The 17567-nt window shown below is 40.8% G+C and overlaps 1 protein-coding gene across 1 annotated transcript; it reads left to right on the top strand.

Moving 5' to 3' along the window:
• Nucleotides 1–3317: 3317 nt before the first annotated feature.
• On the top strand, nucleotides 3318–10774 carry LOC121150800 (transmembrane protein 258-like). The gene is made up of 2 exons (XM_040971985.1): nucleotides 3318–3335; nucleotides 10422–10774. The coding sequence occupies exons 1-2, from the start codon at nucleotides 3318–3320 to the stop codon at nucleotides 10656–10658; spliced, it is 255 nt and encodes an 84-aa protein (XP_040827919.1). The 3' UTR covers nucleotides 10659–10774.
• The last annotated feature ends 6793 nt before the right edge of the window (nucleotides 10775–17567 follow it).

Below are 17567 nucleotides of genomic sequence, written 5' to 3'. Positions count from 1 at the left end.
TGCGCCATTGCGCCGGGCCCCAGTAGGTTTGTTTATGTAGAATCATTACAAACACATGACTAGTGGGCTAAGCTGTGATGTTATAGAGGTACAGTGTTACCCTATGGCTTTCCAGACCACAAACAGGGAGCTGGATGGGAAGTGAAGCAGCTAGAACATGCATTGGTGTGCATATGAGATCCTGGTGCTTGCAAAGTGAAGATTTAGCCATTGAGCTAAAGTGCTTGGCCCAGATTTAAGCCTTAAAATCTCAGCCCTGGGGCCCTTAATGAAAGACTTTACACCATAAACTTGGGATGGCCAAGGGCTAAGATTTAAGTTTTAACCTACTTTTGGCTACATAAAGATTAGACAAAGGTGAGACAGAGGGGAGGGTAGTGTGTAGCTACCATAGGTGGGAGGGCATCTTGAAGCCCCATATTCTAGAGGCAAGTCCTAGATTGAGGCCAAGGAAGAAACTCGAGGTTGATGTGGGCATGGACTTTTGGAAAGTGCTGACTGTTGTTATCAAGAGCAAAAGGGGCTCCAGATGGGTAAACAGAGTGCCTGAGGCTTAGCAAGGCAGAAGAGCTGAAAGTAAGCCAGGCATCCTTGACTGAAGGCCAACAGGTATTTTGTGCAGTAATTTTGCTAATGCCTTGGACTACACAAGCAAGTAAGAGGATCTAAGGTGACTGAGTAGGAATTCTAGCATAGATCCACAAACTTTACATCTTTGGGCAAATTATTTAATCCTTCATGTACTCATTTCCCTGCATGTAAAACATGACAACAATAATAGAATCTACCTTGGGCTGTTGCAAGGATTAAGTGAGTGAAGATGAGCAGAGCACTCAAAAGAATGGCTCTTAGAGAATAAGTGGTATAGAATGGTAATCACTGTTTTTTATTTGAAAAAACAGCTCCAATCTGCTGTTTCATTTTCCAGGTATCTGCAATTGATTAGACCAAGCCAGGGTGAAGTGAGGAGGTAGGAACTCAGACCAGATCTTCTATGTGTAGGGTAGGGACTCAACTACTTGAACTATCACCTACTACCTCCCAGGTGTGCGTTAGAGGAAGGTAAAATCAGGAACCATAGCCAAGATTCAAACTCGGGGATGGAGGCATCTTACCAGCAGTCATAATAGCCAAGACAAATGTTCATTCCATTTTTTTTTTTTAATTTGAGAAAGGGAAGGGGTAAAAAGAGGAAAAGAGGAGAGGGGTAAGGCAGGAAAGAAGAGAAGAACAGGGGAGAAAAAAAGAGAATATTTAGCTCACTATTCAAATTACAACAACATTACTACAACGAATTACTACAACTGAGTGCAGAGAACTGGGAACTCAATCCAGGTCTTCTGCATGGGTGACAGGAATACAATTGTTGAGTCATCATTGCTGCCTGCTAGGATCTTAATTAGTAGGAAGCTATACTCAAGAGTCCCAGCTAGTTGTCCAACCCAGGCACTTCATGTGGGAAGCAGGCCGGCCTAATCACTAGTCTAAGTGCCCATTCCTATTCACTGCTTTTCATATTATCACACAAGCACACAAGAATTTAGACAGTACTTCAAGGAAAATTGTGTGGGCATGAGACACTCTGAAATAACTTCTGATGGCATAGGACTTAGATTAACAATTGAGGAGAATTATAGAAAAGTTGAGGCTAAATTCACCTGGGAAATCCAGGTGTGATTAAATGAAAAGGGAAGGTTTTCAGGGACAACAAGGTTTGGGAAATGACAAACTCCCTGTGTGTGTAGGTTCTGTTTTCAATGGATATAGGCTGCCCAACAAGGCATCAAGTGATGGGGACCAGGCAGCAAGTGCAAGGTTAGCTCAATCATAAAGTGGATTTTTTCAATCAACTTCAGGAACCAAAAACTTAGATTCAATCCAGGATCTCTAATTGGACCAGCTTTTTGCCTGATCAGAGTAGCATAATGAGGTTCTGCATTTATGGTAGGACCTGTACGCCTACTGGGACTCAGGGAAAATGGTTCACTTAAAACCAGATGTTAGACCAGCATTTTGGCACAGTGAGGTATGTCAGCATTGCCAGCATCCTATATCTAGAGCACTGGTTTGTGAATATACTTCCAGCAGAAGATGAGCCAAGTGACTGGGCCTCTGCCATCCATGTGGGACAACAGGGTGGAGTTCATGGCTCTTGGCTTTAGCCTGGTTCAACCCTGATATTGTAGACACTTGAGAAGTGAATCAGCAGATGGAAGATCTCAATCTCTCTTTGTCTTCTCTTTCACTCTAGCTTTGCTTCTCAAATGTATAAACAAATAAATAAATATTAAAAGATCAGTTAGGGGCCAGTGCTGCCTTGGATGTCATAATTTCTATGAGCACTGTTTCATGTCCCAGCTGCTTCAGTTTGATCCAGCTCACTGCTAATATCCTGAGGAAAGCAGCAGAAGATGGCCCAAGTGTTTGGGCCCTTGCCACAAATGAGACCTGGATGAAGCTCTTGGCTCCTGGCTTTGGACTGGCCCAGCCTTGGTCATTGTGGCTAATCTGGGGAGTGAACCAGCTGATGGAAGATCTCTTTTTCTCAAAGTTTTAAGTAAATATATAAATCTTTTAGAAAAGAAATAAAATCAGATACATGCATGCCATTCTAAAAGTGGCACATTTGAGTTTCTTTTGTATTTATACTATGACTTTGAAACTAGCATCACTTCTGTGACTCAGCCTCTTCATTCACTATTGTCATAACTGATGGCTAATTCAGAAATGAGTGGTAGGCATTTACATAATGGGAAATTATGTGCGTTTTGCTCATCATGATAATTCTCGGGTGTCAATCATTGCCTACTCTTACAATACTATAAAAGGGAGAGTGTGACATAAATGAATGTGAAATCTGCCACTTAGTGTGTGTTGAAAAAAATAATGAGCTCTATGCTATACTTACTTAGAGCTCTATGATAGAAAATAATAACTGTTTCTGTGGGATTGGAAATGGGATGTACAAAATCAGGTCTAAGTCTTATTTCCCCGTTGCATTCACTTGGGAGGACTTTGCAAATACTTATGCTCATCTTCTCCTATCCTGTCCCTTTCCTACCTGCTGTGGTTTGACTACTGAATTCTCATAGGTATTTCACTAAGTCATTGATTGAACTTGAACCCTACATTTTTGTCCATCTTTGAGGGTCTCTTTCTGTGAGCATTGCTGGGGAGCGGGGAGGAAGAAAGTATTTATTTTGTACTTGACAAGGAGGGACTCCTTCGTGGGTCCCATGCTTTAGCATACTTTGAATCTGGTTTTCTTTTGGCTTTTGCCATCATGCAGAGGGAGGAGTCACAGAGACCAAGAGGCCATGGCTACCAGCAAACCTGTAAGTGCCTTTCCATCTGTGGACCATGTCTCTGGGATTCCCACTGTCCCTTATCCAGCTTCCAGGTTCTGTGTAGCTCCCTGGGTCCATCTTCCCAAGGACAAAATGTGCCACTGCGTATGTTCTTCCAGATCCTAAGGGTAGCCAAGGAGTGGCTGCTTGTGGGTGTATAGATGGAACTTGTAGACAAGCAAGGGCATTTCAGGGCCCATTGTGGAATAAAAAGCTCGGGGTGAGAAAATAAGGACAAACATAGGTCTGGTGACAAGGATATGGACATCCCAAGCAATGTCTTGATCTTTGGGTCAAGCAAGTGCCTTTAATTTTTCATCTGTTAAATAGGACCAGTAGGGTCTGGCGGCGTGGCCTACTAGCTAAAGTTTTTGCCTTCAATGCTCTGGGATCCCATATGGGCGCCGGTTCTAATCCCGGCAGCTCCACTTCCCACACAGCTCCCTGCTTGTGGTCTGGGAAAGCAGTCGAGGACGGCCCAAAGCTTTGGGACCCTGCGCCCACGTGGGATACCGGAAGAAGTTCCTGGATCCTGGCTTTGAATCGGCATAGCATCGGCCGTTGCGCTCACTTGGGGAGTAAATCATCGGATGGAAGATCTTCTTCTCTGTCTCTCCTCCTCTCTGTATATCAGGCTTTCCAATAAATAAATAAATCTTAAAAAAAACTAAAAAAATAAATAGGACCAGTAATGGTTTCCAACTGTGCTAGTTTCCTACTGCTGGTATAATAATTACCATAAACTTAGCTGCTTCAATTATACAAATCATTACCCTAAAGATCTAGAAATCAGTGAGCTAAATCAGGATGTTGAAAGAGGGGCATTTGTTTTGGAAGCTCTAGTGGGGAATTAGTTACTTTGCTTTTTCCAGAATTTAGAGGTTGTCCATATTGCTAGTACTTGGGCCCTGCAGAACTCTAAGCTGTTTCCGTTGCCATATTTTCTGATTGTCTTTCTCTCTTTCATGCGAGTTTTGAGATTATTAAGAGCCCATGCAGATAATTCAAGATGATTGCCTATCTCATTTTAATCACTCCTGTAAAGCCCTTTTTTGCCATGTAAGGTAGCTTATTTGGAGAGCCAGTATTCTTCCATTCCTACATATATTATATAGGTATTTTTAGATTCAAGACAGGAAAATCTCTTGTGGAAAATTAAATAGTTGACTGCTTCCTTTCCTGTCTCCCCAACAAGACTAAAAGTATAGAGGTTCTGTTTGAGGTTCAACCATTTATTTTTTGTCTTTATGTCTACCTAGTGAAAGAGTAGACTCTCATTTTAAAAAGTTTTAATGTGTGAAGAAATAAATAGAATTCTTGGGAAAATATAAAATATGATGCAAAAAAAGCCATTTAAAAAGGTTGGGGGCTTCTGTATCCCAACTGGAAAGAAAGCCTGTCTCATTAGACAGAAAATGGTGATTAAGACAACTGTGAACTCTTGGGCCATTATTTTGTCAAATTTTGAGAATTAGTAATACAATCTGTTCTTATTCAACACATATGTTTTACATCTCAATGAAGAAAATGCATCTGCTTGTATATTAGAAATTTTTTTTTCAAATTCAAATTAGCATGCAAATAATCTGTCCCACTTTCTTCCAGTCTCAAGTCATTGAATCATATGTCCATGGGTCAAGAAACAGTCTGGAATTAAGCCAATAATATGCAAGCAGAGAAGAATTTAGTTTATATGCATTGAAGTGAAGCAACTGTTGCAGGAGAGACTGGAAAGGACAGCAAGGGCAAAGCAAAGGTGTGCCCACTTTTATGATCTGTTTATCAGATCTTCGCTCTTGGGTGCTATTCCTTCTCCTCACATCATATATACAATCAGTAAAGGCAATAGCCAACCAAGTGTGCCTCTTAAATGTATTTACTGTTTGAGAGGCAGAGAAAGATCTTCTATATGCTGGTTCATTTCTTAAAGTGCCCACAATAGCCAGGGCTGGAATAGGTCAAAGCCAGGTTCTCTCAAGTTTTTGAGTTGTACATCCCAGTGTATACTTATTCAGGAAACTGGATTGGAAGTAGAGCTGGGATTCAAACTCAGGGATTCCATTATGGAAATTGGATATCCAAAGTTTTGTCTTAATCATTGTACCAAATGCCCATTCCTCAAGTTTGAATTCTAAATGTCCTGGCCCTTTAAGGGAAGAAGTTATTGTATAATGAGGAAAAAGATGCACTCTTGGGGTCTACAGGCCTGGATTTGAAGCCCAACCCCAGGGGCTGGTATTGTGGTATAGTAGGTCAAGCCACCATTTGCTAGTGGGCATCCCTTATCTAACACCAGCTAATGTACGTGGGAAAGTAACAAATGATAGCGCAAGTGCCTGGGCCCTTCACACCCATGTGGGAAACCCAGAAAGCGTTCCAGGATTCTGATTTTGGCCTGGCCCAAATGTGGCTGTTTGAGGAGTGAACCAGCAGGTGGAAGATTTCTGTCTCTCCTTCTTTGTTATTCTGCATTTAAAGAAAATAAATAAATCTCAAGAAAAGAAATCTGACTTTAAAAAAAAAAAGGAGGAAGGAAGGAAATAAAGCAAAGCAAGCAAAGAAAGAAATCCAATTCCAATTTAGAGTGATCTGCTGCTTAGTCTGCCTCCGATTTTTTGTCAGCAAAATGTGGGTCATGATAGGAAACCTCTAGAACTGACATGAAGATTAATTGATAAACATTTGTAAGGTCTTAGTGTCCAGTAAATGTCAATTATTATTCTTATTATCAGACACTACTATTATACCAGAGTGTCAAAACTGGGGCTAGAAATCATCACAAATTGTAGTCATCCTGACATTTCATCATACTTGGATCTTTCTTTTTTTTAAGATTTATTTATTTTTTTTGGAAAGGAAGATATACAGAGAGGAGGAGAGACAGAGAGGAAGATCTTTCATTCGATGCTTCACTCCCAAGTGACCACCGCTGCCGGAGCTGAGCCAATCTGAAACCAGGAGCCTGGAGCTTCTTCCAGATCTCCGACCCCGGTGCAGGGTTCCAGAGCTTTGGACTGTCCTCAACTGCTCTCCCAGGCCACAGTCAGGGAGTTGGATGGGAAGCAGGGCTGTTGGGACTAGAACTGGCACCCATATGTGATTCTGGCATTTCCAAGGTGAGGGCTTTAACCGCTATGCTATCGTGCTGGACCCTTACTTAGATCTTCACCCTACTCCACGGGCCCTTTTATCCTCAGCTCCTTTCTTCTCAACTTTGATTCCTAATTATATACAATACCCTTTTCTTATAAACATCTTTGATGCACATGGTCCTCTCTTTCACATCTGCCTAGAAAAACTTAGGCCTTGGTTGAAACCCAAGTACCTGCCAACAGAATGCTTGAACAGTTGAAAGTCAGTAGAGAAAACCACACAATTCACATTAAAACTATTTATGCAATAGTATCAAGCTGTTATTTGCCTTTCTCATTGTGTTGACATTTTCCCTGCTAGTGCAAAAGTGATAATGGCTAAAACTGCTGATCTTTTGTGAAAATCAAGGCCACTGTACTGAGTTACACTAGAAATGATTGTATTTTCCCTATCATTCACTTGCAGTTTAAAGAATAGAAAGGAGGAGGTGGAGCAAGATGGAGTTTAAGTAGCATGTTCTGGCAAATGTTTATCTACAGAGATACCAATTTGAATAGCTATTCATGCACCAAGTCACGTTCATAAGAGCCAGGGAAGTCAAGTGGGAGCCCATGGTATCTGAGTTTAGTATAAATAATAAGTAAAAACACTGAAGAAGGCAGGAAGAAGAAAATTACTATGTCATTCCTCCCTACTCTCTAATTCAGGGATAGATGCCTCCTACTTGGAGGAGGGAGAATACATAAAGTCTAGATGATAGACTTGAGTTCCATTGTAGCAGGCCCAGTACCAGGCCTGCTACAGTGGAACTCAGAGCTGGACAGTACTGCACAGCCTCTGCCCCCAGGCCAGTACCTGTAGACGTAGCCTTTGGAGTTTCATTGGCCAGATGGAAAAGGGAGAGCATCATAGCTCTTCCTCCAACTTCCAGGACACAGTAGAGTAAGTTTTCAGTCATGGAGAGTAGGGTAGCAAAAAGAACTTCAAACTTTGCCTTTTGGAGTTCAGAGCTGGGCCTTATGGGGTGAGACCCAGCACGAGATAAAACTCAAAGGACTTAAAACCCAGTACTCCCAGATTGCAGCCCTGGCCATCAAGTGGAGACCTTGGTCTGGATGTCACAGACTTATTTCACCCTGGATCATTACTGGCATTGCCCAACTCTGGCATAGAACCTGAGATTATTCAGGGCCCATGGACTGTGAGACTCAGGTTTAACCCAGCTTAGTGTCTTCTGGGGTGGCTGCATTACTGCCCCCAGAACCTCTCCTCCAAACTCAGGCAGACAATAAGGAGTCAGATCTTGAATCTGAAACCTAGTGCCAGTCTTCCTGTAGCAGATTGATACTAGAGGAGCCTATTCTGTTTCTAGTATTAATAGACAGAATCTCGAGACCTCTGCTCACATCAGGTGAAGAATTGGGCCTTGTAGGAGTTGGGCCCTCCTCCGAGCATTGTGGTCTGCATCAACCTCTGTTCCTCACAGACATGATGTGCAATTACAAGACAACATAGAGCCCTTTAGATGTGAGGTTCAAGGGTAACCCTGCTTAGTGTCAGTCTGGGTAGCCAAGGATAGCCTTGTCCATCCATCCCCCAACCACAGGCAGGCAGCCAGGAGCAAGACCCTATGTACTAGAATAAGGCACCAAGATGAGCACAGGGCTGTGTCTTGGATCTGGTAAAACTAGCACTGGGAAAATACCAATGGTCCTCGTACCTAGGTCAGTGCCAACAGATTGAGCCCTTGATTGTCTATGACAGGTGAAGACCTATAACTTCAGCCAATTGGACTTACATCACCTGTGGTTTGTGCAGCAGCGGGGGTTATAAGTCCACCTCAGCATCAAGCAGTCCCTAGCAAGATTGACCTTGGTTCTATCCTAGGCTGTGCTGGTCTTGGCAGTTTGTGAAATATCCTTGTCAAGTCTTTTGAAATATCCTAGCCAGACAATAAAAATTAAAAAAAAATGAAGACAGCCACTAAGATACTTGGGACATCATTAAATGAAGAAAAGTTTAAATTGTGGGGATTCCTGAGGGTGAAGAGAGGAATAGAAGCTTAGCAACCCTGCTCAGTGACCTAGGAGCTGAAAATTTTCACAAGTTGGAAAAGATGTGGACATGCAAGCAAGGAAGGACCACAGGACCCCAAATAGACATGACAAGAAATGATCTTTACTGCAAAACGTTACAGTCAAACCCTGAAAGTAGAACACAATTTTATAACAGAAAGGTGTCATATCACTTTTAAAGTAACTCTCATTAAATTAACAACAGCAATTTTAACAAAGATATTATATGACAGGAAGGAATGGAATGAAAATAACTACCAATCAGGAATATTTCAGCCACTGTAGTTATCTTTCACAAATGAAAGAGAAATAAAGACTTTTACTACCACCTTAGATGCCTATGGGAGTCTTGTGTACAGAAGCAAAAGAAAATTAACAGCCATAATGAACAAAGGGGGAATTATAACATCTATTAGAAAAAGAGCAAAAGATATTAAAAATAAACATAAGACAATAAGACATTTTAAAACAGCAGGTCTAAGTCATTACTTATCAGTCATAACCTTGCATGTGAGTAGAGTGAATTCTCCCAATTTAAAGATACAGACTGGTTTAAAGAAACAACACCCAGTGAACTGCAACCTACAAAAAAACTACTGTACCAGTAAAGAAACACACAGATCATAAAAGAAAGTACAAAGAAAGCAACTGGAAATGGAGAGAAAAAGTGAACAGAAGTAGCTATACTTCTATTAGACAAAATAGAGTTTTAAATCAAAAACTGTAAGAGAGACAAAGGTCACTGTATAATGATCAGGGGATCAATTCAACAGCAGAATATGACCTTGTAAATGTATATGTACCTCACACTGATGCACCCGGTTTTATAGAACAAAAACAGATCTAAAGCGAGATAAGCTTAAAGTAGTATTAGTGGAGGACTACATTACCCCACTTTCACCCATGGGCAGATCATCTAGACCAAAAATAAATCAAGAAGGAAATATCAGAGCTAAACAGCACCTCGGACCAAATGGACTTAACAATTAATATTTCACCCAAAAGCTAGAAAGTTAATATTCTTTTTTACAAAGATCTATTTATTTTTCACTTGAATGTCTGAGTTTCAGAGAGGAAGAGAGAGGCAGAGAGAGACAGAGATATCCTTCATTGATGCCTACAATGGCCCAAGAGCTGAGCTGATCTGATTCTGGGAGCCAGGAGCTTCCCTTGGGTTTCCCATGTAGGTACAGGAGCCCAAGGTAATGGCTCATTCTTGTCTGCTTTCTCAGGGCATCAGCAGGGAGCTGAATCAGAAATGGAGCAGCCTGGACTAGATGGGATGCTGGTGCCTCAGGCAGAGGGACAGCCTTCTGCACCACAGTGCCAGCCCAGAATTTATATTCTTTTCATTAAACAAGGGATATTCTCTAAGACAGACATATATGAGGTCACGAAAACTCTCAACAAACATAAAAAAAATAGAATTATTTCACAGATTTTTTAAATACCAGAAATCATCAACAAAAGAAACTCTACAAATCATATACATACAGGGAGACTGAATAGCTTGTTTCTGAATGAAGACATTGAAAAAAATCAGAAGGAAAAAGTTAAAATACCTTGAGACGTGTGAACTTGAAACTTCTAAATATACCAAAATATACAAATTACAGAAAAAGCAATATTAAGAAGCAGTTTTTCAGCAATAAAGGGAAGATATCAAATAAATAACCTAACAATGAATCACAAAGAACTAGAAAAGTAAGATATCACATCTGGTACTGGACAGAATGGTGAGAGGGACGAGAGGAGTTTGGAAGAGGGCTGTGAGGGGCAGTGTCTATCTTCAAAGAGGCTTCAGAAGCCGGAGAAGCAGGGGCTGTGCTGCTGCTGGAAGCCCCGGCCTGAGCTGGGAGGTGAGAATGTCTCATTGGGCTTCAGATCTTTCCATTTTATACGGGAGTGCGAGGCCACGAGCAGGTACCACACCAGCCCAGTGAACCCAGCCATCTTCCTCCACTTGACTGTGGTGCTGTTGGCCATCGGCATGTTCTTCACTGCCTGGTTCTTCATCTATGAGGTCACCTCCACCAAGTACACGTGGGACATCTACAAAGATCTCCTCACCTCCTTGGTGGTCGGGCTCTTCATGGGCTTCAGAGTCCTCTTCCTCCTGCTCTGGGTTGGCATCTACATGTGAGCTCCAAGGGTACCAGCCATGCACTCCCCACTTTTGCAGATTCATCTTTTTGTTTTCTGTTTCTTACTGTTGCTGGAAGTGTCCCACCTGCCCTCACAATAAAAGCAGATGTGTGATGGAAAAAAAAATGTGAAAAGAAATCACATCCAAAATTAGAAGGCAGAATGAAAATCAAAGTAGAAATAACTAAAATAGAAAACATAAAAAAGGTAAAAAAAATAATGCAGAGTAGGTATTTTTAGAAAGATAAAGTTGACGAAGCTTAGCCGGACTAAGAAAAAAGAGATGATTCAAGTAATTAAAACAAGGGATGGAAAGAGGTATTACAACAGTGCTATGAAAATACGAAGGACCATTAAAGAATATTATTAAAAACTATTATGCCAAAAAATTGGAAAATCTGGAAGAAATGGGTACATTTCTGGATTTATGTAAATTAACAAAAGTGAACTATGAAGACACAGAAAACTTGAGCAAATCAATAATGAATGATGAAATTGAATTAGTAATCATAAGTCTCCCGATGAAGAAAAGTCCAGGACCAGAGAGCTTCATTGGTAGAATGTACTAGACATTTTAAGAAAGAACTAACACAGATTCTTCTCAAGCTATTCCTAAAAAGTGAACAGGAGGGACCTCTTCCATACTTATTCTCTGAGGTCAGTATTACCTGGATTTCAAAACCTGACAAGGACACTGCAAAAAAAAAAAAAAATTGTAGAGCAGTATCCCCAATGCACATAGATACAAAAATTCTCTACAAAATACTAGGAAATCTAATCCTACAACACATCAAAAAAGATCTTTCTGCTGCCCATTTTGTAACATAATGAATTAAACCATGGATTGTGATGAAAACATTCCATGTCAGAATACTAACTCAAACACTGATTACTTGCTTCCAAGCTTCCTGTTAATACAAGTAAGAGGTGGAAGATAGCCCAAGTACTTGAGCCCCTGCTACCATATGAAAGGCCAGGATGGGCTCCCTGGCTTCAGCCTGCCCCATACCTGACTGTAGTAGCAATTTGGGGGAAATGAACCAGCAGATGGAAGATTTTCTTCCACCCCCTTGTAATTGTACCTTTCAAATAAACAAATCTTTAAAAAGGTCATCCTTCATTATTAGGTGGGATTTATCTCAGGGTTGCAGAAATATCTCAGCATATGCAATTAACATAATGCATCATTTCAACTATATGAAGGATGAAAATTGAATGACCATCTTAATAGATACAAAAAAGCATTAGGTAAAATTCAGTATCTGTTCATGATAAGCACTTTAAATAAGTGCTTAATTCCTTCAATATCTATTGAAGGAATATAGGTCAACATAATAAAGGTTGTATATGACAAGCCCACAACCTGAAAGCACTGTCTCTAAGATCTGGAACCAGGCAGGAAGTACACTTCTTTACATTTGTTTGATTTAATACTGGAATTTTTGGCTAGAACCATGAGTCAGGAAAAAGAAATAAAAAGCATAGAGATAGAAAAGGAGGAAATGAAACTATTCCTGTTTGTAATCGGCATGAATCTCTAAATAAAAAGAACCTAAAGGCTGCGCTCAGAGACTGTTAGAACCAAAAACAATTCAGTGAAGTTACAGGATGTCAAGTCAATGCTCAGAAGTTAGTAGCAAGTTCCTGGCTTTGGCTTCATCCTAGCCTGGTAATTGTAGGCATTTGCGTATGGAACAGTATAAGACCCCTCTGTCTGTATCTGTCTCTCAAAAATCAAAATTTTCACAATTTAAATTTTTGTTAAATTTAAACTTTTTGAAAAACATTTATTTATTTGAAAGGCAAAGCAATAGAGAGAGGCAGAGAGAGCTGTTCTGTCAACTGATTCACTCCGCAGATGGCAACAAAAGTCAAAGCCAGGATTCAGGGACACCATCCTGGTCTCCTACAAGGGTAGAAGGGGTCCAGGTATGCTGGCTACATTTCACTGAGTATTAGTAGGAAACTGGATTGGAAGCAGGGTGGGCAGGAGTTGAATTGGCACAATAACATGGTATGCCAGTGTTGGATACAGCAGCTTAACCCACAATGTCACAATCCCAGCTGCTTTAAATATAGACTCTTGATTATATCTTTTAGTATTGTGTGTAGGAAAATGAGATATCTGCATCAAGAATTTACTGAAGAATGTATGTCTTGAGTGAGTACTTAAGTTATGAGCTCAACTAGCCATCTTTCTAAAGAAGGTTTTTACTTAAAAGAACATGTGGCAGAAAAACTATGGCTATTAGTTTTGCAAATGTTGACATTTTCTTTAAAATGAATAAAGTGAATTTGTGACTTGGAGGAAAACAGCATTTAAAAAAATGAAAACACTTAAAGTTTCGAGCAATAATTGGAATTTTGGAAAACTTGGATTCTTCTCCATAAGCTCAATTGCTCCAATACTTGACAGACCTTTCCTATGCATTTGGCAGGAATATTTTAGTTAATGTGAGAAGTTCTGGTAGCTGTGCATAGAAAGAGAACAAATAATTTCTCGAAAATAATTCAAAGTGCAAGATAGACCAATGGGTTTTAATGTAACATAGAACCAAAAAAAATTGCATCATTGTGACTGATTCTACATTGCAACTAATTTTTAATGAGTTAATTGATTTTATTTGAAAGGCAGAGTTAGAGAGAGAGAATGAGGATCTTCCATCTTCTGGCTCATTCTCCAAATGTCCAAGATGACCAGCTAAAGCCAGAATCCTAGAATTCCTCCAACATGGGTAGCAGGGGCCCAGGCTGTTTGGCTATAATATGCTGCTTTCCCAGGTATGTTGCTAGGGAGCTGGATCAGAAGCAAGGTGGCAGGACTTGAAATGGCACTGATAATGGGATGCCAGCATATATATGTGTGTGTGTGTGTGTGTGTGTGTATGATAAATATTTATTCAGCTAACCCACATGAATAAAGGCTCTTTGGGGTTCTGAGTGATTTTAAAGTGAATAAAGAGGTGCTGAAATCAAATAGTTTGGGAACCACTGATAGAACACAGAACAGATACTGTAACTCTTACTCAGAAAGTCAGAGGAGCATTAGAGCAAGGAGTGCAAATTTAATGAAGACCTATTTTATTACTGGCAGGCAGCATTTCACAGAGAAATGAACTACATTAATCTATAGCTGACTGCAGTGGTAACTGAGCAGGTACATAATTACCCAGAAACCAACAGACAGGTAACTAAGTATTCTTGTTCTTTTCATCCTTGATTATCTTATCATCATGGAAAAGACAAAATTAGAAATACAGTTAGGTCAGAGCTGGGACTGTTGGTTTCCATCTTCAAGACCAACAAGTGAGAATTCCTGACCAGGCCTCCGGGACTGAGGAGAGTGTGTTGTCATTGAAGTGAAGTTGTTGACTGCTTCAGGAAAGGAAGCAGTGGCACTGATGGAAATTTAGCTCTGCTAGTTTTCTGAATTCAGTTGTTGCCTGGTGTCTAAACGGAGTATCAAGCTCTTTACATACTCATAATAGATGGAACCTCCAGTTTCTGCCCTAATGATGTTAGTGTACAACTTTCTACCACAATCCTTATTTCTTCTCAACTTTGATATTTTTGTTAGTGGTTGCATTGGTCCATATTCTGTTACAATAACAAAATACCTGGAGCTGGGTAATATGTAAAGAAAAGAGCTTTATTTAGTTCGTGGTTCTGGAGGTACAAGAGCATAACCCTGGGTCTTCTCAGCTTCTGAATGGAGCCACATGGTGCTTCATGCATGGCAGTCTTCTTTTTAGAAGAAAGGCAGATGTATGTGTGTAAGAGATGAAATGGTGAGGAAGCAACCACAACGGGGCCAAATTTGCGGTGCAACAGCTTATTCTTCTTGGAACAGCATTCGTTCCTTCATGACAGGTGAACCCTCATGAATTGTTCTTTAAATGTTTTCTATCTCTCAAAACCATGACATTAAAACTAGGGTTCCAATACATGAACTTTGGGTGACAAGCCATATTCAAGCTACAGCAGTGGTCATGGGACACATGTGCAAGCTCTGCAAACCAAAGGCAGTGATCCAAGGAGGGCAGGCCTGCAAACTTTGTCAGCATCATATCAGGTTTATAAAAGCAGCTTTCACTTGATCATTTTTTTTCTTGGTCTGTTGAGTTTTTAATATCAATTGTCAGTTTCAAACTATGGCAGATTTGGTCTTTCATGTCTATTATAATTAGTGTTCCTGACATTGTGCTAAGATCTCCTCTTTTCGCTGCATGAATTTATTTTTGCACCCATTTTGACCAACCCCAAATCATTTTTTTTAGTTGAAAATGTCTCTGGTTGGTGCCAGTGTTGTGGGAGCAGTGTTGTTGCAAGCATTAAGTTACCACCTGTGATACTGGTATCCCATATAAGCGGAAGCTTGAGCTCCAGCTGTTCCACTTCTGACCCAGCTCCCTGCTGATGTGCCTAGGAAAGCAGCAGAAAATGGCCTGGCTGCTTGATCCCCTGCTTTACTTGGCAGACCCAGATGGAGCTTCAGGCTGCTTGCTTTAGCTAGCCCTGGCTATTGTGAACATTTGGGTAATAAATGAGAGGATGAGGAAATCTCTTTCCTTCTGTAATGTTACTCCCAAAGAAAATAAACAAATTAAAACAGATAAAGGAAAATGTCTCTGGATAATTTGCTAAGGTCAGACTAATTTTAAAATGTCAGTCCTGATGTGATGTGTGTCACAAAGAAGTATGTATAGGTCCCATTAACGTCTGCCCACAGGCTGTCTCAGCAAGGCCTCCAGAGGGGATGGCTTTGTGGTTGCCTGAAGATCCTGGCTTGCTGGCCTCTGCAGGTGGAGAAAAAAGTGAAAAAAGTCATATTTCTGACTTTTACTCTGGCAGTAGGGTTTTGCTTTGCTCTCATCCAGAATCTAGAGGTTTTCAGATATGATGAGGGTATACAGGCATCTATAGTTTGAAATTCAGGAGGACCCTCAGAAATCTGGCTTCATCTCATGATTTACTGCTGAGAATATCAAAGCCTGAGAAGTAAAATGACCAGAGTCCAGGCTCACATTGTGCCAAGATGGAATGCCTGGTCTCCTTTCATCCCACTGCCTTATGTCTGTGGGAACCTCAAAAAATCTAGGTGCAGTATTGATGTTGAAGAGCCTAGATTTGCATCTTCTAGCTCTAGTCCATTGCCTTTGCAGTCCTGATGTAATGTGTGTTCGCGGTGTTTTCCTCCATAGGATTTCTTCCTCTTCTTCATATAACAAGATCCTCTTCCCTTTCCTCTGTCATACTCCATGTGGTTTCAGCGAAGATAACCACAGCCCTACATGCCATCATGGATGGTCCACAAGAGGATTGGTAGAGAAGATGTGATCCAAACATGGTCAACCCTACCTAGCCTCATACCAGTGGCTGCTGCCATGGAGAAAAGTGTTGTCTGTTTGGTAGCACATAAAGCTGTTACAGTATTCATGCTCATTTTACCACCGCATGGAATGGACCTCTCTGGAAAACAAACCCTGAAGTACAGCTGAAAAACAGAGAGAAAAGGGTAGAGAGAGAGAGGAAGAGAGAGAGAGATGGATTCCTGCTGACACCCTTTGAATGACCTTACATTTGAACCAACACTTACCCCTCTGGACTATTTTGTGTAATGATCCAGCACATTGGGCATGACAGGAGCCTCAATGGCTAAATCCTTACCTTGCATGTGCTGGTATCCCATATGGGTGCTGGTTTGTGGCCTGACTGTTCTACTTCCAGTCCAACTCCCTGATAATGTACCTGGGAAAGCATTGAAAGATGGTCCAAATACCTGGGTCCTTGCCACCCACAGAGGAGATCTGGAAGAAGGTCTTGTCTCCTGGATTTAACCTGACCCAGTCTTGGCTGCTGTGTCCATGTGGGAAGTGAATCGGCAGATAGAAGATATCTCTCTATATTTTTAAAAATAAATCTTATAAAAATAACAATAAAATTATCTAATTATATATGTATACATAATTTATATAAGCTCGTATACATGCATAGAGTCAGACTCAAGGAGAGACAGAAAGAGGAGAGTTCTCAATCCCCAATTCACTCCCTAAATACATGCAACAGCTGGGGCTAGGCCAGCCTGGCTGGGAGATGGGAACTAGTTCTGAATTTCCCACATTTGAGTTGTCATCTGCTGCCTCCCAGAGTATGCTACTAATAAGAAGCTGGAATGGAGAGCACAGCAGGAATCGAACCCAGACACTCTGATCAGGGATATATGCCTTGCAGGGGCATCTTAACCACAAGGCCAGATGCCTGCTCCAGGAAGTGATGTCTTTAATCCCTCCATACCTCATACCAAGCCAAAAACCTGAGAGGAACAAGTGAGTGGCTGAAACAGCATGATAAAGGCTGCGATTGATATCTGTAGAAGGTGTGTTATCAGAGCACAAGAAGGCATTTTTAATGATACTTTTTTCTTGGTGTTTTATGTTTCCTAAGATTCATAGGTTTAGGATTAAAAGTCCCATCAGCATATATCACATGTGCTCCTTCTTTGTTAAATAGGGAAAAAAAAAAAAGCACAGAGAGGCTCTTAGATCATTCTCATCAGGCACATTACATCAGACTTACTTGCAGAAGAGTTTTTGTTCCTGGGATTTTATTTATTTATTTATTTATTTATTTATTTGATTTAGAGGCAGATGGAATGAGAGAGAGATAGGAAGAAGGAAAAAATTGAGAGAAAGAAAGATTTGACACCTGTTGGTTCACCTCCAAAAACACTTGTAATAGCCAAGGCTGGGTCACGCCAAAACCAAGAGTTAGGAATTCAGTCTATGTGCCCCAAATGAGGAGCAGGGACCCAATCACTTGCACCATGTTTTACTGCTTCCCAAGATGTGTATAAGCAAGAAAACAGAATGAAGACCTACACCTGGGACTCAAACCCACGTACTTTGAC

This window comes from Ochotona curzoniae, unplaced genomic scaffold (genome assembly GCF_017591425.1).
Source record: "Ochotona curzoniae isolate NIBS_2020 unplaced genomic scaffold, NIBS_Ocur_1.0 contig_2210, whole genome shotgun sequence".
Taxonomy (NCBI): Eukaryota; Metazoa; Chordata; class Mammalia; order Lagomorpha; family Ochotonidae; genus Ochotona; species Ochotona curzoniae.
Note: the sequence above shows the minus strand (reverse complement) of the source record. Positions and strands in the feature narration are given on the sequence as shown.